The sequence below is a fragment of the Aphanomyces invadans genome, assembly GCF_000520115.1.
Source record: "Aphanomyces invadans strain NJM9701 unplaced genomic scaffold supercont1.28, whole genome shotgun sequence".
NCBI lineage: Eukaryota > Oomycota > Saprolegniomycetes > Saprolegniales > Verrucalvaceae > Aphanomyces > Aphanomyces invadans.
Window position 1 is genome coordinate 241244 of NW_008580173.1, and position 22524 is coordinate 263767.

General features: G+C 58.3%; 8 protein-coding genes across 14 annotated transcripts; 4 read left to right on the forward strand and 4 right to left on the reverse strand.

Annotated features, from left to right (window-relative positions):
- Positions 1 to 96: 96 nt before the first annotated feature.
- On the reverse strand, positions 97 to 6184 carry H310_10849. Of its 2 annotated transcripts, none has more exons than XM_008877323.1 (3): positions 5258 to 6184; positions 4873 to 5187; positions 97 to 4779 (listed from the first exon to the last, which is right to left on the reverse strand). In XM_008877323.1, the coding sequence occupies exons 1-3, from the start codon at positions 6179 to 6181 to the stop codon at positions 343 to 345; spliced, it is 5676 nt and encodes a 1891-aa protein (XP_008875545.1). In that variant the 5' UTR covers positions 6182 to 6184; the 3' UTR covers positions 97 to 342. The 2 variants fall into 2 exon arrangements, with proteins under 2 accessions (XP_008875545.1, XP_008875544.1); XM_008877322.1 differs by having other exon boundaries at positions 4835 to 5187.
- A 416-nt stretch (positions 6185 to 6600) lies between these two features.
- Positions 6601 to 7543, forward strand: H310_10850 (hypothetical protein). Its single transcript, XM_008877324.1, has one exon. The coding sequence runs from the start codon at positions 6650 to 6652 to the stop codon at positions 7484 to 7486; it is 837 nt and encodes a 278-aa protein (XP_008875546.1). The 5' UTR covers positions 6601 to 6649; the 3' UTR covers positions 7487 to 7543.
- Positions 7544 to 11859: 4316 nt separating this feature from the next.
- H310_10851 (hypothetical protein) lies at positions 11860 to 12553 on the forward strand. Its single transcript, XM_008877325.1, has one exon. It carries the CDS (start codon positions 11866 to 11868, stop codon positions 12520 to 12522), a length of 657 nt encoding a protein of 218 aa, XP_008875547.1. The 5' UTR covers positions 11860 to 11865; the 3' UTR covers positions 12523 to 12553.
- A 447-nt stretch (positions 12554 to 13000) lies between these two features.
- On the reverse strand, positions 13001 to 13512 carry H310_10852 (hypothetical protein). Its single transcript, XM_008877326.1, has one exon. It carries the CDS (start codon positions 13453 to 13455, stop codon positions 13069 to 13071), a length of 387 nt encoding a protein of 128 aa, XP_008875548.1. The 5' UTR covers positions 13456 to 13512; the 3' UTR covers positions 13001 to 13068.
- Positions 13250 to 14544, forward strand: H310_10853 (the record flags this gene model as incomplete). 2 transcript variants are annotated; one of them, XM_008877327.1, is made up of 2 exons in its annotated part: positions 13250 to 14172; positions 14217 to 14544. In XM_008877327.1, exons 1-2 carry the CDS (start codon positions 14030 to 14032, stop codon positions 14542 to 14544), a joined length of 471 nt encoding a protein of 156 aa, XP_008875549.1. In that variant the 5' UTR covers positions 13250 to 14029. The 2 variants fall into 2 exon arrangements, with proteins under 2 accessions (XP_008875549.1, XP_008875550.1); XM_008877328.1 differs by having other exon boundaries at positions 13250 to 14544.
- Positions 14545 to 14638: 94 nt separating this feature from the next.
- H310_10854 (hypothetical protein) lies at positions 14639 to 18226 on the reverse strand. 5 transcript variants are annotated; one of them, XM_008877331.1, is made up of 12 exons: positions 17722 to 18226; positions 17509 to 17671; positions 17261 to 17455; positions 17034 to 17213; positions 16577 to 16714; positions 16357 to 16521; positions 16213 to 16305; positions 16058 to 16111; positions 15832 to 16008; positions 15719 to 15775; positions 15558 to 15623; positions 14639 to 15510 (listed from the first exon to the last, which is right to left on the reverse strand). In XM_008877331.1, the coding sequence occupies exons 1-12, from the start codon at positions 18075 to 18077 to the stop codon at positions 15058 to 15060; spliced, it is 2097 nt and encodes a 698-aa protein (XP_008875553.1). In that variant the 5' UTR covers positions 18078 to 18226; the 3' UTR covers positions 14639 to 15057. The 5 variants fall into 5 exon arrangements, with proteins under 5 accessions (XP_008875553.1, XP_008875555.1, XP_008875551.1 ...); XM_008877333.1 differs by having other exon boundaries at positions 15558 to 15775; XM_008877329.1 differs by having other exon boundaries at positions 15719 to 16008.
- A 608-nt stretch (positions 18227 to 18834) lies between these two features.
- On the reverse strand, positions 18835 to 19751 carry H310_10855 (hypothetical protein). The gene has a single exon (XM_008877334.1). The coding sequence runs from the start codon at positions 19718 to 19720 to the stop codon at positions 18983 to 18985; it is 738 nt and encodes a 245-aa protein (XP_008875556.1). The 5' UTR covers positions 19721 to 19751; the 3' UTR covers positions 18835 to 18982.
- Positions 19752 to 20275: 524 nt separating this feature from the next.
- H310_10856 (hypothetical protein) lies at positions 20276 to 22185 on the forward strand. The gene is made up of 4 exons (XM_008877335.1): positions 20276 to 20370; positions 20421 to 20554; positions 20604 to 21023; positions 21319 to 22185. Exons 1-4 carry the CDS (start codon positions 20334 to 20336, stop codon positions 21940 to 21942), a joined length of 1215 nt encoding a protein of 404 aa, XP_008875557.1. The 5' UTR covers positions 20276 to 20333; the 3' UTR covers positions 21943 to 22185.
- Positions 22186 to 22524: the final 339 nt, after the last annotated feature.

The following is a 22524-nucleotide window of genomic DNA, read 5'->3' on the forward strand; positions in this document are numbered from 1 at the left end:
AGCGATTGAATTTGTACTGTATAAAATGATAAGTTGTGCACCATCGGTAACGGAGGTAGGTTTTGTGTATTTTGAGCGAAAAGCAATACGATGTTATTCCTCTCCCGCATTCGAAAAATGTGTATTTTGAGCGAAACGGTAAATTGCGCACTATTCTGTCGGTACACCTGGAGTAGCGAGGCAGCAGCAACTTTCGCTGCTGGGTGATGCCGCTGCCTGTCAGTGTGGCTCCGTGGATATCCTCCAGGCACTATACGACGTCCCTGGTACCGTCGAGAGCATGACAACGACGCCGTGGCTAGATTGGAACCATGTTGCGCACGGCTTCCGTGTGCTGAATCGTTACCAGAACCCAAATCGACTATCTCGTTGCAACGGCGACGTCTCCGACTTGAGAAACACATCGCGGGAGCTTTCAAAGGGGGCGTCGACATCAACCAAACTGGCAAGGCTTCGGTCTCGACCAGGGAACGCGTTGCGATGGAAGGGCTCAAAGTCATGGCGTTGACTGGGACGCTCAGCGGGCGGATTGCTGCGACACGGCCGGCGGGACCCAATGCGGCCAGCTTGGTGGCCTGTAAAGTAGGACGACCCGAAGAGTACGAGCGGGGCCTTGAATGCCTGGTTGTCCCACATGGGAGGTGGAATGTTGTCGTGAGGGGGGCGCCGCAGTTGACCGAGGTGGGCGTACGTTCGGGACACAGCCAACGGATCGGCATCGGCGGCGCTAAACCCAGGTGGTGCCGCCACCGGCGATTTGATTGAACGAGGAGGGAACGAGGTGTGGGGCCGACGCGGCATTGCAAATTGGTCATGGCGCAAAGCCGAGTGGGGTGGTAGCTCGTCGTGCCAATGTGTGGCGTTCCCTCGGCCGGGCGACAACAGCGATGGCTCATGCCATCGAAATTGCTGCTCATTGTGGACCTCTTGCATCAACTGGTCGATCTCGTCCAACACGATCGTGTTGTCGCGGCTCGTGCTGTCGACGTGCAGCGGGACGCGATCCAGGTCCGCACTCCACGTCGGGTCGTCGCTGCCACTGCCGTCGTCGACAGCGTCGTCCGCGTCAAGTTTCAAGGCGTCCGTGGCATGGATGCCGTCGTCCGTGTCGTCGGCGCCATTGTCCGTGCCGTCCTCGTCCGAACTTTTCGACTCGGCACTACAATCGCCGTCGACTGCGCCGGTCTCGGTGTCGCTCCCGTTGTCGCCTGCGGTATAGCGAACGCCGTCGTCCGATTCCACAACGCGTTCTTCGCACTTCGTGCTTGTGTCGTTGCCGGCAGCACAGATCTTGGCCACGTCGTTCACCGTGGCGCACGCTGCCGTCACGACGGACGAGGTACCGTTGTCCTCGGCATCGTCTGCGGCTTCGTTGTGGTCTGCCTTTGCTTGGTCCACGAGGTATGTCGCGCATGCGGCATGTGAAGCAGACCCGGGGCCGTGTACCACGCCTTGTGGGAACTCTTGAGCAACGGGGGGCACTTGCCTGGAGGCCCCGCGTGCCGGTGGCAGGTGGGCACTAGCACGAACCGCATGGGCTAACTCAGCAGGGTGGTGCTCGACATGCGTAGTCGTTGCAATAGCTGGCCGCCACGAACTGAGTGCATTTTTGCGCTTCATGGCGGTGCCACGGTCGTGTTGGAGGTCGCAGCCGTCCGCAGTCGTCGACGGGGTCGACGACAAGGTGTTTTGCTCGTGTTCCGCGCCGCGAGTCGTATCTGGCGGGGCCCGATGGGGGGACACAGGCGTCAACTGTGCATCCTCGGCGTTGCAACGCTCCGTTCGAGGGGACGCCGTCGGACCATTCTTGGATGGTGACTCGTCCGGCACTACAGGTGCAGCCACCGTGGCCACGTCGTCTCTTGGAGAGCATGTCCGTGTGGCGTGAGCCGTGCGAACTGCATCTGGCCGCGTCGTCGCAGCCAGCGCCTTCTTCGGCTTGGCTTTCTTCTTGTCGGTGGGTTTCTGGGCCAGGGCGGCTTTGCGTTGGTCATGTACGCGTTGGACGGCAGGGCTGCGAATCGGGGCAAATGTAAAACTCTCAAACACTTGCGCTTCGATCGCTTGGAGCTCGTCGTCCAGCGCGTCGTCGTCGACGTGGTCAGGGAATGCCGGGGCTTCGGTCGCCACGGGCGGGGTGTAGCCAAAGTTGGTGTCGGCAGGACTCGCGTGGCAGTCGAGCCACACAATCTCGACAGTGTAGTGGACAATTTGACTCACGATCAACGCAAAGAGTCCCCACACAATGACGCGACCCCCGGCGTGCAAGTACGACATCCTGGTCGTGCCCAGGCATTCCCGATAAGGCGATGCCACCGCCCCTTCCAGCGGCACCGACACGTTGCCGGACGACGTGTGGAGCACCACTACCTCGACTTCCCGATTGAAGCGACAGCCAGACACAAACGACACGTTCAGCGACAACCTGCTGCCGCCGGGCGCGAGCTCGACGGGAACCGCGTCCGAAGTCGACGAACCGGGAAACTGCACGCAAAAGCCAGCGTCGTGCCCACTGCATTTTCCACAATTTGGACAACTCCAGCCGTGGACAACCAGCGGCATGTTGCCGTCGTTCTCCAACGCAATCACGCGCGGCGGGGCGTGTGAGTCGAGCACAGCATTGTTGACCACGCGCACGTGCCCTCGTCCGCCCTGGCCCCGGACGACAACGGGCTCGATGTGGCTCAACGTATTGCGCAAGTACAACCGGCCAACGTATTCTTTGGCCGCGCTCGGCGCAAACAGAATCGGTCCCAGCGTCGTGGTGTCGCCCGGCGCCAGGGTTTGTTTGTCCATCGATGACAGGAAGAACGCGGGCATCGCCACAGCGCCATCGCCGGACGTCACCGCCGCTTTCCACGTATCTTTGCAAGCCGCCACCACCTTGGTTGGACTCGGGCACGTGTAAAACCCGCCACGCGCTCCGATTTCGTCCGAGTCTTTCGACGCAAGCAGTGCCAGCGCCACGTCAATCGTCACGTTGGATGGGTTCGTGACCGTCAGCCACATCTCGGACACGTTGCCGACATGGGTAAGGGGCATTTCCACCATGCCGGCATGGGTTGTGCTCTCGCCGACGAGGCGCGGGCGGGCCATCGGCATCCGCACGACTACTGGCGCGACCGCAACCAAATCGGTATACATGACAACTTGCATCTCGGCGACGGTGTCGCCTTGGGTTTCCAACTCGGCAAAGCGCTGGAGTCGCTGAAAATGCGCAGCCACGTCCGCTGGGGTCACGGCTTGCCCGAACGAGGACAGCATGCCGTGGGATGGCGGTGTCCAGTCCCGGCTCGCAATCGGGACGGGCAGCAAGCAGTCGGCAAACTTGTCGGGGTTCGCACACCCGAGGGCATACGCGGGCGACACGACCAACTGCGCAACCAGCGTTGTCCCGTTAGGGGACACCGCGCTCGCTTGGCTGAGGACTTGGACTCGCCGATCGGATACGCGAATCGCCGTGATGGGCACGGGAAATGCAAACGTGCTGTCTACATACAACGGCACGACTTCAGCTCGTCCGGGGTACAACGGGCAAGCCGTGCGTAGTTTGCGGCGCGTCGGGACGATGGAGCCGCGCACCGGCGTGTACGTGAGATACACGTCAATCGTTTCCGACGTCGTCGAGATCGTAAACGCGAGGACGTCCGTGGCGGCCGTCGCGGTCGGTGTGATGTGGAGGACCATGGGCAAGGCGTACCCAGGTGGTATCACCGTAGACATGTTGTGCTTGGACCGACACGAACTCGAAGCGTCGGAAGGGTACAGCGGCGTCTGTTGGCGGTCGATGGCACACGCGTCGTCGGCTGCAGCGTCGTCCGAGTCGCCGGCATCATGACGAGTCAAGCATTCCATCCCCGACGGGGCGAAGTGGGGAATCATGGGCTCGAGTGACACCTCCAACGTCGCGAGGTGCGCGACGATGCTGTGCACTGGAATGGCGCGAGGGTTGAAATTCGTCAGGTTGACCAGCACGTGGCGAGACGACGAAATGTTGCCCAAGTCGAGTTGAAATGCACGTCGGGCGCCAGTCGCGGACGGAGCGGCGACCGGCTTGTCGAGGGGCCGGTGGCGGCGGGCGACGCGGGCGTCCGTGGACATGGCATGCCATCGTTTGCTGGTGGTGTGTACCGTCAATCGGTTCGAAGACAAGACAAGGGGGATTACATGCCGAGACACGTTGGTTTGGACAAGGAGGTGCGAGTGGGTGTGGGTCGTGACGGGCCATTGCAATGTCGGCGACGTCGTCGTGCCGTTGCCGTCCACATCCATGATGCAGTCCAAGTAAATGGGTGGCCACGACGTACCGGCCTCCGCGACCGCGTTCCCGGTAAAGTTGTGCAGGGAAAACAACGACGGGTCGGCCAGTTGCACCATCTCGATCGCGACGGCCGTGTCAAAGTAGTTGGTTAAAACGAGACCGCGCCCGGCGCCGCCGCACGACGTGAACTCGACCTCTTGCGGCGCGAACGCGAGCCCACGACCGCTCACCTTGGTTGCCGTGTAATTGAGCCAAATGTCGCCGCCATGGCCGCGTCCGTGCGTCGACGGATCGACGGTCGTGTCGTTCGTGTGAACAATCAGCATGCCGGTGAACGTGCCGGGGTCGATGCTTCCGTACGAAACAACCATGGCATGCTTGACTCGGGACAGCGGGCCGACCGCGTGAGAGCCTTGAATCACGACCGAGATGCGACTGTCCGGCGTTTGTAAACTCACGCCTTTCACGAGCACCGTGGTGCGGCCGGTATTGACAAAGTCCACCGCGATGTGATGTTCCTACTCGAGGAGCGCCGTGAGCGATCCATTCACGAAACCAGGCTGTCAGCAGCACCCGTGCCTGGCGACGCACGGAAGGACACCATCATGTACCTCGTCGTCGTGGACGAGCACGCCAAAGTTCAAATGGGTCGCTCCCAGATGCAGCCCCTCCGACAGCACCGTGAGCTCCACAGGCAGGATCAAATTGCCCTTGTCCATTTCAACGCGCACGTACGCACTGTAATGGCCCGGCACGGACGACACAAACGAGAGCTGCATCACAGGCTTCGTCGCACCCGCTTCGATTTCCCACACGCCGGTGGTCGGACGCGTGTCGTCGGGATGGGTCGACGACGTCGGTGGCGTTTTCGGCAGCTCCAAGTGCAAAAACCCTTCCGTCGTGAAGACCTCCGTCACGCGGAGCGGCTACAGCACGCCCATGTCATGACGTACACAACGTTGTGGCTCGAACCGACGAGAGTTTGTCTCCACGAACCTGGTGATGCGGGTTGTACAGATGCACGACAGGATCGTATCGAACGCCGGCCGCGATCGAAGCAGCCAGCTTGGAGGCCCGGTATCGATTCGGGACCCCCGAGCCCCGCAGCGCGTACGGCACGTCGCCCAGCGACGTTTGAAACGTTAAAGTCGACTCAATCGTGGCGCTGTGCTCGTGGGGCAAAAACAGAACGTAAAACGTGTGCACGTCGCCGGGCTGCAGCGTGACGGCGTGGAATACGTCGGCAAGGAGGAACTGCTTGTCGTGGATGGCGATGCCGTGGATGTCGAGGGGCTGGACGTCGTGGGATGGACTGGCGTCGTGCCCATGCTCTGCATCCAGTGCGTCCGCACGGTACGACACTTGCACACTCAAGAGCGTTGGGGTGCACGTTTCCTGGACGCCAAAGTCGAGGCCGCTCGGGGTGACACGGACAACTTGGGAGTCGCCAAAACCATATTCGCGAAATGGCCGCGCCCGCCACGACGTTGCGCTTGCCCCGCGAGATCTGCTCGACGCCACCGGAACAATCACGTCGCGACGACCAAACCCTGTTGCGAAGCGCACCCGGCGGCCCGTTGCAGCGTCCGTCCACGGCGGCGACATGCGCGACTTGTACTGGACACCGCCCAGCCACATTTCGACATGATGCGATTGCGGCAATGGTTTTGGAATGGCTTGCATGGCTTCGAACGCACGTAGCGTTGCGCGCAGGTGTTGCACGGTGGTAGCACCAGTCGCGATCCCGTCCACGTGGGGCACCGACTGGCCCGGTGGTGTGGCCTCCGCCGCCACAGCAATGACACAACACAGGCACAGCACCACGATACAACACGCCGCAGTCGGCCGCCGTCCTGTTGACCAGGACCGCATCGCCACGTTGGTTGAACAATGCACCTCCTCACCTAGGAAGCAGCACATGCAGATCTTTCGATATATTTTTTAGCCAACCACAGGCAACCAAGTTCTGTCCAAATTACAGGCTGTCCACCGAGCTGTAGCAACTCGCCATGGCATGGCCATGGACCTGCCGCATGCATTGCCAGGACATCCCTGTGCCCAGCCTGCATTCGATAACGCTGTGGCGCACGACGCCCCGGTAACAGGTTTCACATCGTTCCCACGTCGCCAACTCGAGAAAAGATCCCGGAAGTTGTGGCGCCAACTCTTTGGGTATATCGCGGCTGCAAGGAGGGCATGCAGAGGACGTCGAGCGTCGACTCGGAAGAGAGCCGACCCCTTCTACGCAGCAATCGCATGCGGTGGCGAAGTCTAGGTGGCATGCCATCATACTTTAATCAAGTGTCACAGCTTTTGGCCACGGCCCAAATTGGAGGTTGCCCGTTTCCGGATAAACGGAATGCGACAGTAAAAATTCATTGATAGCGCATGGACGCCAGTGTGCTCCCTGTCGCGGACGTGCCAGCCGCCGTCCTGAGAGAGTACCAAGCGCGTGCTGCGGCGCAATGCCCGCCCACTGACGCTCAAGAGTACATGTGGCGTGTTCGTATGGAAGCCGCCTCGATTCCAGACGTCACAACAGCATCGGTCACGATTGCCAGTGTCCAGCCCAACACGCTTCAGGCACTGTTCTTGCCGTCGCTGCCACCGTACCCCGCGCATCTCGCGCTATCCCGTGCCGCCCGCATGCAAGTCCTCGCCGAATTTGCAGACTTGAGGCAGTACCTCGCCCATGTCGAAGCGACGCTCGTGGCTCGGCCCATTCGCCTGGACAACGTCCCGTTTCCAAAGATGAGCGAGGAGGCGCAGTGGCGAGCCTTCTTCCTCCGACATCCTCCAACGGTCAAGGTGCTGCTGCAAATGGACCAAGTGCTCACCCAACGCCTCCTCCAGACCGTGGCACATTGGCTGGACGACAGCACCGCACCAAGTCTGTCGAGGCTACGAGCTGTGTGGGCATATGGCCTCTTGGCGCGCTTGGAGAAACCTTTGGTCGCGGACATGGATGCTTGCGTGCGGCAGATCTTTCGGTGGTGCTGGGACATGAGGCACAAACACCACAGCGCGACGGCGGTCGACAACACGCACGAGCGGGACAGCTTGAATGTCCTCATTTGCATTTGCGATTTCTTTGGACAGGGCGACGAGATGCAAGGAAGCACCGACACGTCGTCGGTCGATCCAGCCGGTCCGACCACCTACGCCGCCCCTCGGCTTAGCGACGCCATCCTGGACGGCCACCACCCCCCGGTGGCTTTCCATTGACCAGTGTCAGTAGTAACAGCAAACTGTACAGCGCACGAGTGTGCCGATCGTTCTCCATTCCCCCTTGGGACGCTGGCTCTTGGCGGATTGACTGCCCGCGTTCGTGAATGCCAGGCGGTGCCGTGCTGATATTCGTGATGGTGTCGGTGGGGGTAGTGGGTGGGTGTGCCCTCCGCGTAAGGATGGTACAATCCTATCACAGGGAGCCCCATGATCTCATGGACGAATGGCGAAGTCACGTTGCGCGCTTAAGTGCATGGACATCGCACTGCCTTCACCGCGGCAGCGCCAAGCGAACCAAGGCGGTGTCCGAGCGCCCGATCGAGGAGGAGGCGGTACGTGTTCGATTGTCGCAGTGCAGACGGGTGTCGCTGTTTCGAAGCGCACCAAGTGTTGGGGTTGGCACTTGGCGCGTCGACATGGACAGCCACCCGACCTTTCACGAGCCGTCTGCGCTCAATTGCCGCTGCGATGCCGTGCTCGGTGCACCAACGGTGTGGGTGTCGCGGCGCACTGTGGGACGGTAGACTCGCCGTCCTGCGAGAAATGTGCTAGTGACCATTCCCGACGACCATGTGGCCGGCCAGAATGGCGGACGCCGCGGCCGACGTGCGTGACTCGATTGAATCATCGGCTAGCCTCCAGCCATCAATGCGCTCCACCTCTGGCTATACTCCATCTGGAGCGCGGAAATCCTGCTGCCGCACAGCCAGCCGCCGCCCACGGGCGTTTAGCTTGTAACGTTTGAATCGCCACCCGGGAAAGCGACCTTGCCGTGGTGTAGCGGCGGCTCTAGCCTTTGCAGGACAGTGCATCTGCGCGAAACAAGAGCAGCCTCGTAGTCGTCGGGTCGATGTTTGGCTCGAGCGGGGGGTGCTCCTGAACGTACCGCCCTCTCGCGGCACGCTCCGCCAAGACATTGCTGGCTCCGATTAGTTCGTGCACGAGAATGCGCATACAAGTCGGCCCGTCGAAAGCGCCCGTCCATAGCCACCGTGACGAAGCGGAGCCTCGCGCGTGACGAGGTCAGCTGTAGCTGGGCGCGTATTTCACGGGATGTGGGCCTCGTGCAGTGAGTGGACGACGGGGGGCGCCTTCCCCCTACCCTGCAAATCGACGTCCTGCTCGAGGATGTTGGCAGTAGATAAGCACAACGTTCCGCTCATCAGCAGAGGAATGCTTGAGCGAGAGCGTCGCGTAAAGGCTGGCGACGACCCACGGGTCGCGGCCCGCGCGAACATCGTCACCCTCAGTACGACCGCCACACGAACATTTCTCGGGGTGCCCGACAGGGGTCTTGACATGTCAGCATCATCGCGCTTCGGCGCCCGTCGCAGTAATGTTGTAACATGACCGTTGGTACGTCGTCGGGAGGGGTTGCGCGGTCCTGCCAACGCGTCGCCGTGCACCGTTGCTACTTGTACGTCGCCCGAGGCCGTGCAAGCGACTGGGCGATGACGAGGGTGAACTGCGTTGGAACAAAGGCCAAGACGATGCCCACCCCCCCCTGGTTGTCCCAACCGAATTCTCCATGGGACGAATGTCACAAAGGGGCGGTGTGTTTTCGGCCGCCACCGTTTGCGACGACCATGCACAAACCATACGGCTGCCGTATGTGGCGAAATATACACCACCAGGCTACAGTACACTGGACGGTTTGCTCCACGGGCTCAAGGTGCGACAACAACAAGGTCGGGGATCGTTGCCTCCACCCCCGATTCCGTCGCGGCCGCTCGAGCGAGGCCGCAGGAGACACTCCCCCGACGAGTGTCCATGGGGGCAGTCTGTCCCAGTGTTTGCGTAGCTACGACGAAGTAGGGCAGGGGCACGTGGCGGGCGATCGACACAACTGGCTGCGACTTCACTCCCCCGACGAGTTGCATGTACCACGTAAGTTGCGCTGAAGGCCCGCCGATTGTTCGATGGGGACCAAGGCTTCTTGGGTGGATGCGGGCAGGGGGGAAGCGATCGTTCACCGGTAGGGGCGGCGACCAAACCATCAAGGGGGCGATCCTCCGATTTGCCTTTCCGTTCGTGCGGTAGGCAACTCGATCGTAGGCGTTGTTGGAAAGCCCTCTCAACACACGACAACCGACGCTTCAGGCATCTCTCAATCGTGCTGATGCCGGCAGCACGGTCCACGGCGGCACATTCCCTCGACGGCGGACGACGGTTCATGAACTCGTCGTCTTGATCGTTGTCGGGCAATCTCGTCGCCCGATGAGTCACCCGCGTCATGTGCCCTCTTTACTCAGATGTCCGATCCGCGCCTCAGACGAGAGAAAGCTTCTCGCCGCGGTAGGGGACGAGAGGAAAGGAAAAATCGCCATCGTCCGTCCACGACCAGTGGTAAGATGAACAGGCAGGCAGCCACCGACAACAATTCCAAGCGGCACGGCCCTGATCATGCCCAACGACGGCGTCGTCGAGTCCGTGTGCCGCCGCCGCGATCGACAGGTGCACTGTATGCTTCGGCGCTGCTCGTGTTTCTTTGAAAGAGTGATGGGTGGGGGGGCTGTGTCCTGCTCACGGACATGTACACCCGACGTCGAGGTCGTCGACAGGCCGCGGTGGGACGAATACAAGGACATATTTGGGCCTGCTTTCCTCTTGGGCGGCAAATCCAGATGCTCCTTTCCCCATGCAACCGTGGCCCAACTTGGCATTTTCCAACGCCGCGCTCGTGTTTCGGTCGATTCGGCAGCATCGGCATAGATCGGACACACGCGACCTTGACATTGGAACAAGACACAGAAACCTGCGCGCGATTCCGTGGTCAAGGTCTGGATTCAACTCCAGAAACGGGAACCGAACCAAGGTTGCAGGGGGGGGACATTCCACGCATGGGGTTTGGGGGAACCGAATCATACCCTTCCCCCCCCTATATCCATGCACACAACACGGAAGCTACAGCCACATGTAGGCCCGCCCCTGACGTAGGCTGCGCATCCTCGACACACAGCACTGTTGATTGCGATCGTCACCCCCCCTCCATTCGTGGCAGCCGTCGGCGTACATAGGTCTTGTCTGTGGCAGGGCCTTCCGCCAGCGTCCTTTCGGTCGCACAAGACCAGGATCCCCCACGAGCTCTCAACACTCTCCAGACGACGGTGGCTCTGTTTCGCGGAAACCGACGTCGTGGGATGGCTGGTCAGGCGCCATGTGTTCGACAGACTCCGCTTGGGGATTCAGTGAGCTGTGTTACATCACCTTCTACATGGATACCAAGGCTGTGTAGACTAGGCGTGATGCTTCGCCACTCCCCCACAGCGACGTTCCCCCGCCCCGAACGAACCGCCTCGGAACGGCGACGACACGTTAGTCAGGACAGCACGCTGTCCGCCATCCATCGTCTGTAGGCATTGAGTAGACTCCACATTTCGCTCGAATCCATCGCCAACGTCGAGCGGTTGCATCCACCCACCGCGGCAGAAAGGCCACCACGTTCCCAGCCTTCAACCCGAGCACCCGACTCGTCAAAGGGAAATGCCTCTCGTTACTGCCTCGCCATTTCCCATATTCAGTACACAATCGAATTGGACAGTGGCGCGTGTCGTGGGGGGTTGTGTGCGCCGCATCTCCATGGCGACACGTTGGCAGAGAACGTCCGTCCAGCACGTTTCCTACCGTTTATGCGTGCAAGGTTGCGCTTTCCGTTCCTCCTTCTTCTATGCGAGATCCAACTCGCCCAAGTCAGCCCCAACAGCTTGGTTTAGAGAGATTCTACCATCGAATTCCCTTTAGTAGTCACCTTGGGGAAGGTCCGTCTCGTACGGAATCGTACGCTGGTCGGCCTTTCTACGCTTCCCCTTCCGCCCAAGCCAACAACCGGGGACACCACGCGCGCGCGAACAATCGGAACGGTCGGCCAACGATCCATTGTATCCGCCCTGCCTCGTGGGCACAAGACATACTGGCGCCCCCCCCCACGGTACCATCCACCAAACTCAAGTTCTGCCGTCGGGGGCAATCCTATCTGGGGAATCGCTACCTCGTGTGGACGTTGGGGAGGAAGGCTCGGTCGTTCGCGGGCTGTGAGCGCTCCTCCGTGGGCCGAACGAGGCACCGTCAGGTACCGACGTGCTGTCGTCCGTCCCTGTATCGAGGAGGGAGGAGAGGGCAAAGTGCAAGTTGAACTTGCCGCGGACAAGTGTATGGCCACCTGGTTTTGTCGAAGGGCATGGGGGATCGCAGGAGTTGACATTTCGTGCCACTCTAGTGTGGGAGCTTCTAGAGTTCCGGCTGCTGCCCGTGGTGGGGCTGCTGCTGTGACCAAAGCACGGGGTGTTGGATGCGATCCACCACGTGGTGGTGGGGGGCTGTGGCTATAGCGCGCGCCCGCCTGTCACGGGGTCATTTTCCAATTTCGTTTGGACCCCATGAACCATCGATCGTATTCCGTCGACTACTCGCACTTGGACGGTGTGACTCGCCCGCACGACTACTCGCGGTCGTGGTCCGTGTGCGAAGACTTTAGCTACTGCCCGCCGCCGGCAACGACGCGGACCGACGACGATGACATGCCCGACCCGTCCGTCGTGTACCCCCAGGCGACGTCAATGGACGACAAGTGCGGGTACCGCACGGGCAAATGCTTCAACATGCGCGCCATGAAGCGGAATGGCAAGGACCACAAACTTTGCGACTTTCACCGCGAAAAGGCCAACCAGAACCAAAAGAAACTCGACCGGAAGAAGCGCATGAAGCGATTTGCGCCGTACCAGTCGACGCCGCGGTCGTCGTTTGTCGTCGACAAGGCGGACCCGTCCGCATCCCCCACACGCATTGACGAAGCGCCGGAAGTGCTCCATTTTGACGAAGTCGCGTTCTTCTGCGACGTCATGACCCCCGCCGAGAAACTTGCCCTCGAAGAAGCCCATGCGATCTTTGTGCACGACCTCCCCACATCCGACCACGCGCTCCTGCCGCCGATCCACGAGGCGGTCAAGGACGAAGCCCCCGAATACGATCACACGGCGGCCGAGTTGGACATGCTGTTCAAGTCGGACGTCATGTTGTTTGTCGATCAGTTGTAAGTTAGTGTCCTATTTAAGTCGTCCTCTCCCACCTGTTGTCTCGACCGACTGCGACGCATACTCGTCTGCCCATGGCACGTTGCCGCCGTGGACTCTGCCCATCGGAAGCCGTCACAGAAGTGCGACCAGCCACTTCGCCTACCTGCCTCCTCCCTACAGCTACCTCTGCTCAGCAGGCGCCGCCCATGCCCCAAACAAACGCTGCGCCGACTCTCGACGCCACATGGTCTCTCTCCCTTCTCGAAACGAAGGCACACACCTCACATGTAGTTCAAAGCGAGGGCATAGCCAGGCGCATCATTGACACCCCACGAGGCGAATGAAACCAGTGATGGGGGTGGCACTCCCGGTGGAGGGGGGGGGGCAGCCACCTATCTACCTACGTCTCGCTAAACTACACGCACACGAATGATCGGCGGGGGGAGTGGCGCCGCCCGGTGGTGCCTCGATGCTGACGAATCGTCGCTTGTCACTGCTCGAGCCCATCTCAGTTTCCGTCGTCTGCGCTCAGCTAGCCGATGGTTTTGTTCTGGAAGGGTGGGGCCATCACCGCATGAAAGTTGCCTCGGGTGCCGTACAGATGAAACGACGAACAGTGTTCCGGCCGTGCACAGTAGCAGGATGATTACCGTCGCGGTCGAAGCAATCGGACGCTTCCCATCCCACGGGGGCTGACTCGAAACCTCGGAACGACTTGGGAATAGCTACAAATGAGCCATGCACCGACCACAACACGTGTGTCCAAGGCGTCCATCGCGCGATGGTCGTGGCGTAGCCGTGGGTTGCCGTGGCGGGTTTCCTTGGGGCGGCACACGCGATCGCCGTCGGAAGAAAACACACCGCTGCACCGTGTGGAATGTCGGCGAAGCGTTCCTGCGTTGCACACGGCTTGGAGTTCTCCTCGTGACCTGGACGAAGCGCTGCAGGTACCATCTGCCTTGGCGGCGGTCACATGCCCGCGAGTCACTGTGCAGCAGGTTCACCCATGTGGCGCGAGCCACGCCGTCGTGGGGAACCCGAGAACTTTCCCCCAGGCTCACATGTACGCCTCGTCTCGGACGGCATGTACCCTGCCTCTCGCTGTCCCGAGAGAAGAGCATTCCATGGCGAGACGAGAAGTTTGGCGCCGTTGTCCCGCGCTTGCGCAGACCGCCGCCTCTTCTCGGCGACGAATCCGGATAACGATCCGGAATCGTGTGATGTTGAGGTGCACCACCCACACCACCTGCAGCAGGGGAATTCGACGATCCGATGGTCCATCGAGGAGAGTTGCCTGCTGCGTGGTGGGCACGATTGGATCTGTTTGATGCCCCATGTGAACGCGATGACGCCGACAGCTCCATGGCGCGGCAGGGCCGAGTCCCATGACTCCTCATGACCTGCCGCCCCATTGTCGACCTCCCATTGGTTCATTCCCCGCAACTGCTGAGTTACAGCTCCGACGTGCCGACTGAACGGCTGGTGGATCGTGCGAAGGTGGAGGCCGCCGCCGGTCCAGTCGTGCGTGATGGCCAAGCTTTTCTTTGCCGTGGCCGCCGTCACGTCGGCCGGACTCTACAGCGGCGCTGCCGTGTACATGAGTGTCGTGCAACATCCGGCCATCCTCCGGCTGGGCTCTCGTCGGCTGCAAGCGCCGTTCTTTTGCCAAATGTATGTAAGTGCGTCGGCGTTCTTGGCGCCCATCGGCCTCGTAGCCAGCACCGCGTCGTTCGCCGCGTGGACGGTGGACACTGCCATCTCAACGAGCAACCCGTCCGCGCTCTGGATCGTCGGTGGCTCTATCTTCCTCGCGTTGGTTCCGTACACGACACTGGCCATGCTTCGTCTGAACCTGCACCTCACCGACGAACGGTACTGGAAGACCCATCGCACAGCGTTCATGCAAGCGAAACTTCATCACTGGGGCGTCCTCCACGCGCTCCGATCGATCGCAAGCGTCGTGGCCACAGCTACATTGGTCTGTGCGTGTCTGCGACAGGGCTCGTGGGCGTCGCTGTATTAATCGATGGCATCGTGTTTTGATGTGTGTCCACATGCTGCCGCCGCCTCGGCGCGACAAGAAATGGACTCCACACGTGCTTGCACGGTCCCGTTGTGAGCGGACGAACAGGTAAGGGAGGAACTCCATGGCGCCTCGGCAGCTGCCGCCATGATATACATATCCTGGCAGAGCTCTACGTCGTCGTTGCTCAAATCCTAGACCGTCGCTCGCTCGCTCCGTCATAGCCACTTGCTTGGCGTTGCTGGGCATGTTTCGCACGTGCGGCTGGTTCGTTTGCAAAAGCATGCCGTCTGCCATCCATCGCGTTGAGCTAGCAAGCGCGATGGAGAAACACTCGTCCTCCATCTCAGAGCAGGGCCTACGATGGCAAGTGCGGCCAGGGCACCATGACGTTCAAATGCATACAAGGAGAATGGTCCTGCACCAACGGACATGCCGTTTCAAACAGTCGCGGCCACGAAATGGCGCGTGCATGCCGATCGCGCGGGGTGATGATGGCCCCGGATTGCTCCAAGACAATCCGTCTGGTGCTATTAGTTGAGGTGCACTTTGCCCACTTGGTCTTCGAGTTGCCTCTCGAGCGCCTCGTTTTTCTTGGTGAGGTACACAATGTCTGCGTGGGCCTTGGTCAGGAGCCGCATCGCTTCGACAAACTTTTCGTCCATGTGCTTCTTCTCGTGGAGCCACTGCGCCTGAAGACCGTGGAGCATCTCCTGGAGCTGCTTCTTTGTCCGCGTCTGCTCTTCCGCAAACTTGTGCCGCATCTTGTGCATTTCTTCGCTCATCGCGAGCGATTTCTCTCGTTGCAAAATGACTTCTTCCGCCAGTCGCTTCTCTTTGTCCACGCTTTCGGACAGGATCTGCTCCAACTTGACGCGTTCGTCCTCGGCTTGGGTGTGGAGCCGCTGCCGCTCGTCCGCGAGTGCTTGTTCGAGAAACTTCTCCTTCTCCATGCGCATCTTGGCCCGTTCGTCGTCTTGGATGGCCTGTTCGACATCACCGCGCCATCCTCCAACGAACGGGGGTGGTGTACCTGCCGCAGTTTTTCGTTTTCTTGCAACACTGCGCTCTTGGCGGCAATGTCGGCTTCTTCCTCGAGCTACCCGAGGACATGCACCGTGACCATTTCCGATCGTGATCGATCACAGCGTCCCCCGACACGCCAAGGACGCCTCAGTCGACAAAGCAACGTACTATTTTGACTTCGACGTCTTTCTGGCGGTCCTTCAGCACGGCAAGGCCATCCCGCTCCTAGTCCCGTACACCAAGCATATGTGACATCGCCGCCGCCGTTGATGCCCACGGACCGATATCAAGAGCTGCTTTGTGGCTTCAATGCTGCGCAGGACGGGCTGGATCACGCCGTCGTCCGCGTTCGCTTGGAGCGCATCTTGGTACGTTTGAATGTCCCGCTGGAGCTGGAGCTTGATTTGCCCATATTTGTCTTTTCGTTCGCGGAAGGCTTTTGCCAGCTTGATTTTGTCCTGCACCACGATGCTGACGCAAGGCCTATTCACGAGATCGACGTCGTACCTGATGCAGCGCCTTAACGCGCTTGATGCCGTCAATCTTTTCTTCCCGCACGGTCTAGCTCGTCCGCGGCGGGGGCGAAACCTTAGCCCACACCACGACGCCACTCCATGGCTCGAAAACGCCCGGGGGCGACGACAACAATGTCGTGCTCTCACCTGCATGAAGGCCAAGATGTTTTTTTCGTTGGCCAGACTCTTCTGGCGCTCTTCTTCGTAGAGTCGAGCGAGACGCTCCTTCTCGTCCCATGACTCCACGGCGAGAGTGAGGCCCATCGAGCCATTCGTGGTGACGTGGTGTACCTGCTGCTTGGCCCGTTCCAGGTTGGCAATCATTTCGTCCATGTCATGGAGAGCGTCGGAGCTCGGTTGTGCATGGGTGTGAGAAATTGCTCCACTGCCTTGGACCATTTGCCGCAACCGTTCGATTTCTTCGCGCAGCTCCCGGATCATTTTCTCGTTCACGTCCTACTAAACCAGAGAAAGCACAGCCCGACGTGCCACCTTGCAAGCACGATTGTACCTCGTTCTTTCGTGTTGCATTCTTGATCGACTTGGCGCGGTTTGCATACTGCAGCGTCCCCAAGGACTCGTCAAAGTTGTAGTCGGCGGGACTGACGGCCGCGATCATGACAGTCAGCGAGTTCCCGCCGAGCGATTCCTACCGTCCGAGCGTCGTCATCGCGCACATGGTCGTTCTACATTGACGACACTGGACAACCAAGAACACAAGCTGCCAGGCGAGACGCCGCGACCTCGAGCCATGTCCCCACAAACGGATGGTGTCGCAATAGCGGCGCCATGCACGATCACAGGAACATGGGCCGCGGCGCGAGCGCAGTGCCACCCGTCGCGTTGAACGACCGACTCCTTGTTGATGGTGCATTCCACACATCCCACACAACGTAATGACGTTATCCAACCCGGCCATGATATGTCACGATGACCGAACACGACGACACACGCATCCGCCGACGTACTTGCAGCAAGCGTGTGAGTTTCGAATCTCGATACGGGACGTGGCCCTTCTTGGACCGGTCGGCGAGCATGTTGATGACATTGCCGAGGGCACTCAAGCTTTTGTTGATGGCCGCGCCTTCTTTGAGTCGGTCACCGGTCGCGCCCGTCTTGGCAGCGCGTTCCGATCCCGCCAAGTCCACCTACGCAGCTCCTCTCAGCACACGAGCCACAGCGTGCTCATCCGTGCCAGGTTGATCTTGGCATTCATCATGGTTTCGCGGGTCATGTCATGCAGAGTTTCGATCTTCTTGGATGCGATTTTTATCGTAAAGCAGCTGTGGGATCGAGAGCTTCGCTCGTTCATCTGGGTCGCGGCCACCTGGCGGACTTTGTTGCCTTCCTCGAGCAGCCGTGTGACGTCGGCTGGGTCCCGCACCACCAGCTAGGAAAAGATCACGTTCTTAGAACAGTCTGCGAATGAATCGGGAAACAAACTTCGGCCAAGTGCTCGACGTAGATGCCCATGTCGGGATGCTCGCGAATTTTTAGGACTTTGTCGGACGGGTTGAGCAGGTCCTTGATGACTTCGTTGTATATCTCGAGGAATGACACCGTGATGAGGTACTTGGTCGTGTCATTCGACTGGGTTTCAACGCGCCTACGAGTGGGGATGTCGGCAGGACGTTGAAAAGTGAGAAATACGCTTACCGAAACAAGTCTTCGTTCATCTTGGGAATGATCCCGTGGTCGTCGCCAGACCCCATCATCGTGTGCGTCTTCCCTGACCCCGTCTGCCCGTACGCGAAAATCGTGCCGTTGTAGCCTTGGAATGCTTGGTCTACAAGAGGCTGCGCCACGGCCGCATACACGTGGTCCTGCACCGAGTCCGTGTCGAAAGCGAAGTCGAACGTAAACGTCTTGTCGTCCGATGGGTCGGTCGGGTTCTCGATCGCGATGCATTGATCAGTCACCTTGATGATGGGCCGCGACCCCATCTGCGCTTCCTTGGAGCTCATCGGCCGACACCGCACCGCGACCTTAACATTCACATCGTTGGACGTCATGGCCTCGGCGCTGGGTCACCCGCGCTGTCGAAACGGCGGAAGAAAATCGCATCAATCGCCGAGAATCAGTGCGCTTTACGATATTTCACGCATTGAAGGCATGAAAACAGTGCGTCTATTTGCTTTCGGTGCGCTTTGACAAATTCCGGTGCATTTTTTGGTGTTTGGTTTTTGGCCCAAACCACGGAAATGCTTGGGATGAAATTCTCGAATTTTCACGATTTTTCCCAACTTTGACATAAAAATTACATTTTTCTTCGGGGACGTAACTGTCCGTATAGGATGGACGTCTACAATTCGGTCCAAACTAAATGGATGTGATGGGGCAGTATTTTCATTCCAATGCAATATTTATCGAGAATTCAATCAAAAAACATGTTTTTGGAGGTCATATAAAATTATCTACTAGTATTATTTAGTATGCTGACAAATGTAGTCCTTTGACTTTGGAGGTGCTATTTGGACTGTCAACACGGATCAAAATAGAAAAGATTCATTTCGAATTTTTAGATGGCAATCTACGTTTCTTCTCGAATGGTCAATATTTTTGTCTGACGAACACGAACATGAAGTATTTGATGAAGTATTTGATTGAGATTTCGACCTTTCGGGCATAATTGCAAGCGTCGTGGCGACGTTTGACCCAGTGGACTGGTTTCAACACGTATTCTGCCATCAATGTAACAATTGAGAACGACATGTCATAATTTAATGGCTTCGCTGGATTTCGGTCAACAGACAGTATTTCTTAAAAATAGTTCAGATATTTGATGCGTTCGATCAGCAAGCACATATCAGTGGACATGACAATGGACACGGGCGGGGTCGACGTTCATATTTAGCGATGGCAAAGCATGTGGGACAAGAGAAAGCAGTCGGGGTAAGCGAAAGCATGGGTACAGACTCTATGGTTTCTTATCGCTGCTCCAGAGCATGCCGCGGAAGGGTAAGAGCGGGAGAATGGTCTTGTGAAATTGCATGCGGAGGCGGTCAACGGCGTTTTCGAAGTTATCCAGTGCCGGGCGGACGTCCATATACACGGAAAGTGGCTTCCCTGGCACAGGATGACCGGTGTAAAAGTCTATCACGTAGCGCACTTCGGTGCCATTGCGGTCAACGATCCAGTCGTGTCGGTCAAACGGGAGGTTCGCCACACCAATCGTGTTCATGAAGCGCGCTTTGGGTGAGAAGTCCTTTGGGCGACCCATGAATCGAACAAGCTTGGGTTCGGGACACGTCTCGCTGTTGTATGCTTCGGGATGCAGCGTGCGCTCGAACTCGACGACATCGGCCCATCCCTTCTCGTTAATCGTATTGTGGATGCTCACAATCACCTTCATGTCGCGCTCTTCGGGGTCCCATCCCTTGCGCTTCATAGCGTTGAAATATTGCTGCTCGGACGGATACTGCCATGTTTGTTGCCCTTCCGTCTGGTGTTGCGGGACGAACGACCCCATCGGGATCGACGACGCCACGCGATGGGTACTCAGCGGCACCTTCTGCTTGGCATCGACGGTGTGGTCTGCAGGTTCCATGAAGTTGAGAGAGTTGAGTCCCGACTTGGCGGCATCCGGATTCAAGTGATCGACAGGGCATCCACCGCTCTTCGCGGCACTTGCGTGATCCACTGGACAAGCCGACATGTTCACCAAGTTGCAAACCCGAATGCTGTTGAAAACACAGTTCTTGTGTGATGTTTAACTTTAATACGTTAAACTATGAATTTGAATATACTGTATACTCAAATATTTAGGCAAAATTAGGATATACAGAATAATGCAAATCGTTAACTTGCTCTGGCAATACTTCGAAGTACAAGTCATTGATAAAAAACACGAGAAACCTCCTTCAAGATCCATGTAACGCCCAACTGACGTACCCCGGCAACGTCGGATTCCCATCTTATTGTCTGCGGACTGTGCCAATGAACAGCGAGCGCTTGAAGGCTGTCCGGCGTCCTTGGCTCATGTATAGTATACTGTACAGGCGAGAAAGCCACAACGACATCCACGGGCTTGAGTATACCGTACGTGCTTGTTGAACGGCGGCCGGGTTGAACCAAGCGCCGTCGGACAGTTTATGTGAATAATTTATCCAAAAAGGAGATATTTGCGCGAAAAATACGCGCACATGGCTGAAACATTGCTCAATTTTGTTTTCAACGGCAACAGAAGAAGGATGAAGCTATTTTGAGCACTGCAGATTCCGAAGTTTGCCCATCGCCCGCCTCCACGTGCACTTTCCATCGCGCCAGACATGCCGCAAGTCGACGACGCTACTGCGGCCATTGCCGGTACGTGCCGATGACCACCGCATCATGCATGATGCTCATGTATCACGCAGAAAACTCTGTGAAACCTGCTTCTGTGTCGGTGGACAATGAGACCGAGCCGGAACCGACCCCAAAGTCTACGACTTCATCGGACGACGTTGATGTCCAGGCTCTGCAAGCAAAAGTGAGCGCCCTCTCCGATGAAGTACGTCTGCTCGTCTACTTCTCTTCATGTAATTAAATCCGTCTTGCAGATTAACGGGCTCTACGATCAATTGGAGTCGGCAGACGCCGAGCGGCAGCCATTGCGCCGATCATTGAGCTTGAAGGAACTGGCAGTAACGGAATTAACCGCGCGTGTGGCCGACTTGGAACGCCGACTTGCGAACGACAAGTCGGAATATGAAAAGGCCGTGTCGACGCGTGATCAGTCCATTGATGTATTGCAGAAGAAACTCCACGAACTCAAGCGCGAAATGAACGTGCTTACGGACGACTACGAGTCCGTGTCAGAGGAAAAGCACGACTTGGAAGAGCAGCTGGACAAGGAGCACACCCAGCTCATCAATCTTCAGGACGAGCTCGCCGAAATGGACACCCTCGTCGCCGAGCTGCGCGACGAAATCGAGCGGCTGAAACAGCGCAACGAGCAGGATGCCATTGCGATTGAAGAGGTATGTGTTTCAGAAAGTATCAATTCGCATGAAAGTTTCGATTTTTCTCGATTGAACATGGTGTTTGTGTTGTGACTTTTCTGTGCGATTTGGCTCAAATTCCATCAACAATTCGGTTTAAAGTTGAACGAAATGCGTGGCATTTCGTTGTATTTTGTCAATATCCGAGGGAAATATGTTGAGAATCGCTTGGTTTTGCCCATATTTCTTCAAAGTATTTTGCAATTTCAGAATTTTGTTTGAGTCCAAGGTGACTGACTAGTTTTCCGACGTCATGATGCCATGTCGTACGTAGGCACAGGCCGCGACTGCTTCCGCGGTGCAGTCACGTGATGCCTTAGCAGCTGACACGGCGGCAAAATTGTCGGCGTTGGCCAAAGCGAACGCTGCCCTGGAAGCCACTCTGGCTGCAGCCACCAGCGACCACGAAAAGCGAGCCACCGCATATCAACAGCAAGTTGAGACGCTGACAGCCCAGTACGAGGCGAGGGTGGCGACGGCGAAGTCTTCGGAGCAGCGTCAAAAGAACTTGGAAGCCGAGTGCGCCTCGTTGAAAGCGTCCCTGGACGAGTTCCACACGGCCGCTGCGTCGGTTGCGATGTCGGCCGCCCAAGAGGATCTGGAGATGAAGGTCGCACAGTTGGAGGCCGCGAAAGCCACGCAAGAACACGAATGGGCCAAGGCCGAGCGCAGTTGGAAGAAACAAGTCCAAGAGCTCACGGAACGATGCGATGCGGCAACGTCGGCTGCCGTCGAGTGGCAGCGCGGTCGCGACCACGCGGTCACGATGAACGAGCACTTGTCGGCCGAAGTCGAGTCGCTCAACAAAGGAAGGGTATGGAATCCTGTGATCCACGCCGTGTGCTTGTTTGCAGGCATGGCGTTCGGAATCAAGGCATTTCACGGCCCGCTCGCTTGAGGTGGCTTCCTCGGTCCACCCTGGTTGTCTCAACTTAATTACTTCTTTCCAAGCGTCGTCGTACTCCACTTTTGTTTATCGACACGATGATGCGGAAGCATGGCATTCCGTTTCAGATGAACGATGCGAGAGCGAAGTGTCGGCGGCGGCAGCGGCCAGTCAAGTGATTCTCGTGGCTGTGCACTCGAGCATCGCGACAAATGGTCTGAACCCTTCCATTGGTGTCGAGAAGTTGGTTCAGTCGACCGCCTGCAAGCATGCCTCAGTCGGATCGACTACTCATTTTCGTCCGATGCAGATCCCTCTCAACGGACGAGGATGACCCCCTTGACACCTCTCTTCAAGCATGGGGAGGGGTATACAGTAGCTAGCCTGCCACCATGTCAGCATGTCACGGCGGAAGCGCGTCGACATGGTGCCCACTTTAGACTGCAAAGGAATACCTTTGGCGAACGGCGCGCAAAGCTGCAACACCAACATGCAATTGAAATGTGATAGAAGCAACCGCTTCCATCGTTGGCAACCAATCCTGCCAAACACGGTCGACAGAGGTGGGCAGGACGAGGGTGGGCAGTTGGTTGT

Excerpts from the sequence above, each read along its gene's own strand:
- H310_10854 (XM_008877331.1), bottom strand. The coding sequence starts at position 18,077 with ATGACGTCCAACGATGTGAATGTTAAGGTCGCGGTGCGGTGTCGGCCG. Across the intron at positions 16,112-16,212 it reads ACATCTTGGCCTTCATGCAG|ACCGTGCGGGAAGAAAAGAT; the intron begins GTGAGAGCACGA and ends CGGACGAGCTAG. Across the intron at positions 15,776-15,831 it reads CAAAGCAGCTCTTGATATCG|GAGCGGGATGGCCTTGCCGT; the intron begins GTCCGTGGGCAT and ends GTACGGGACTAG.
- H310_10856 (XM_008877335.1), top strand. The coding sequence starts at position 20,334 with ATGCCGCAAGTCGACGACGCTACTGCGGCCATTGCCG. Across the intron at positions 20,555-20,603 it reads TGAGCGCCCTCTCCGATGAA|ATTAACGGGCTCTACGATCA; the intron begins GTACGTCTGCTC and ends TCCGTCTTGCAG. Across the intron at positions 21,024-21,318 it reads ATGCCATTGCGATTGAAGAG|GCACAGGCCGCGACTGCTTC; the intron begins GTATGTGTTTCA and ends TGTCGTACGTAG.
- H310_10851 (XM_008877325.1), top strand. The coding sequence starts at position 11,866 with ATGAACCATCGATCGTATTCCGTCGACTACTCGCACTTGGACGGTGTG.
- H310_10852 (XM_008877326.1), bottom strand. The coding sequence starts at position 13,455 with ATGGTACCTGCAGCGCTTCGTCCAGGTCACGAGGAGAACTCCAAGCCG.
- H310_10850 (XM_008877324.1), top strand. The coding sequence starts at position 6,650 with ATGGACGCCAGTGTGCTCCCTGTCGCGGACGTGCCAGCCGCCGTCCTG.
- H310_10855 (XM_008877334.1), bottom strand. The coding sequence starts at position 19,720 with ATGTCGGCTTGTCCAGTGGATCACGCAAGTGCCGCGAAGAGCGGTGGA.
- H310_10849 (XM_008877323.1), bottom strand. The coding sequence starts at position 6,181 with ATGTGCTGCTTCCTAGGTGAGGAGGTGCATTGTTCAACCAACGTGGCG. Across the intron at positions 5,188-5,257 it reads TGTACAACCCGCATCACCAG|CCGCTCCGCGTGACGGAGGT; the intron begins GTTCGTGGAGAC and ends GGCGTGCTGTAG. Across the intron at positions 4,780-4,872 it reads TGCTCGTCCACGACGACGAG|GAACATCACATCGCGGTGGA; the intron begins GTACATGATGGT and ends CTCCTCGAGTAG.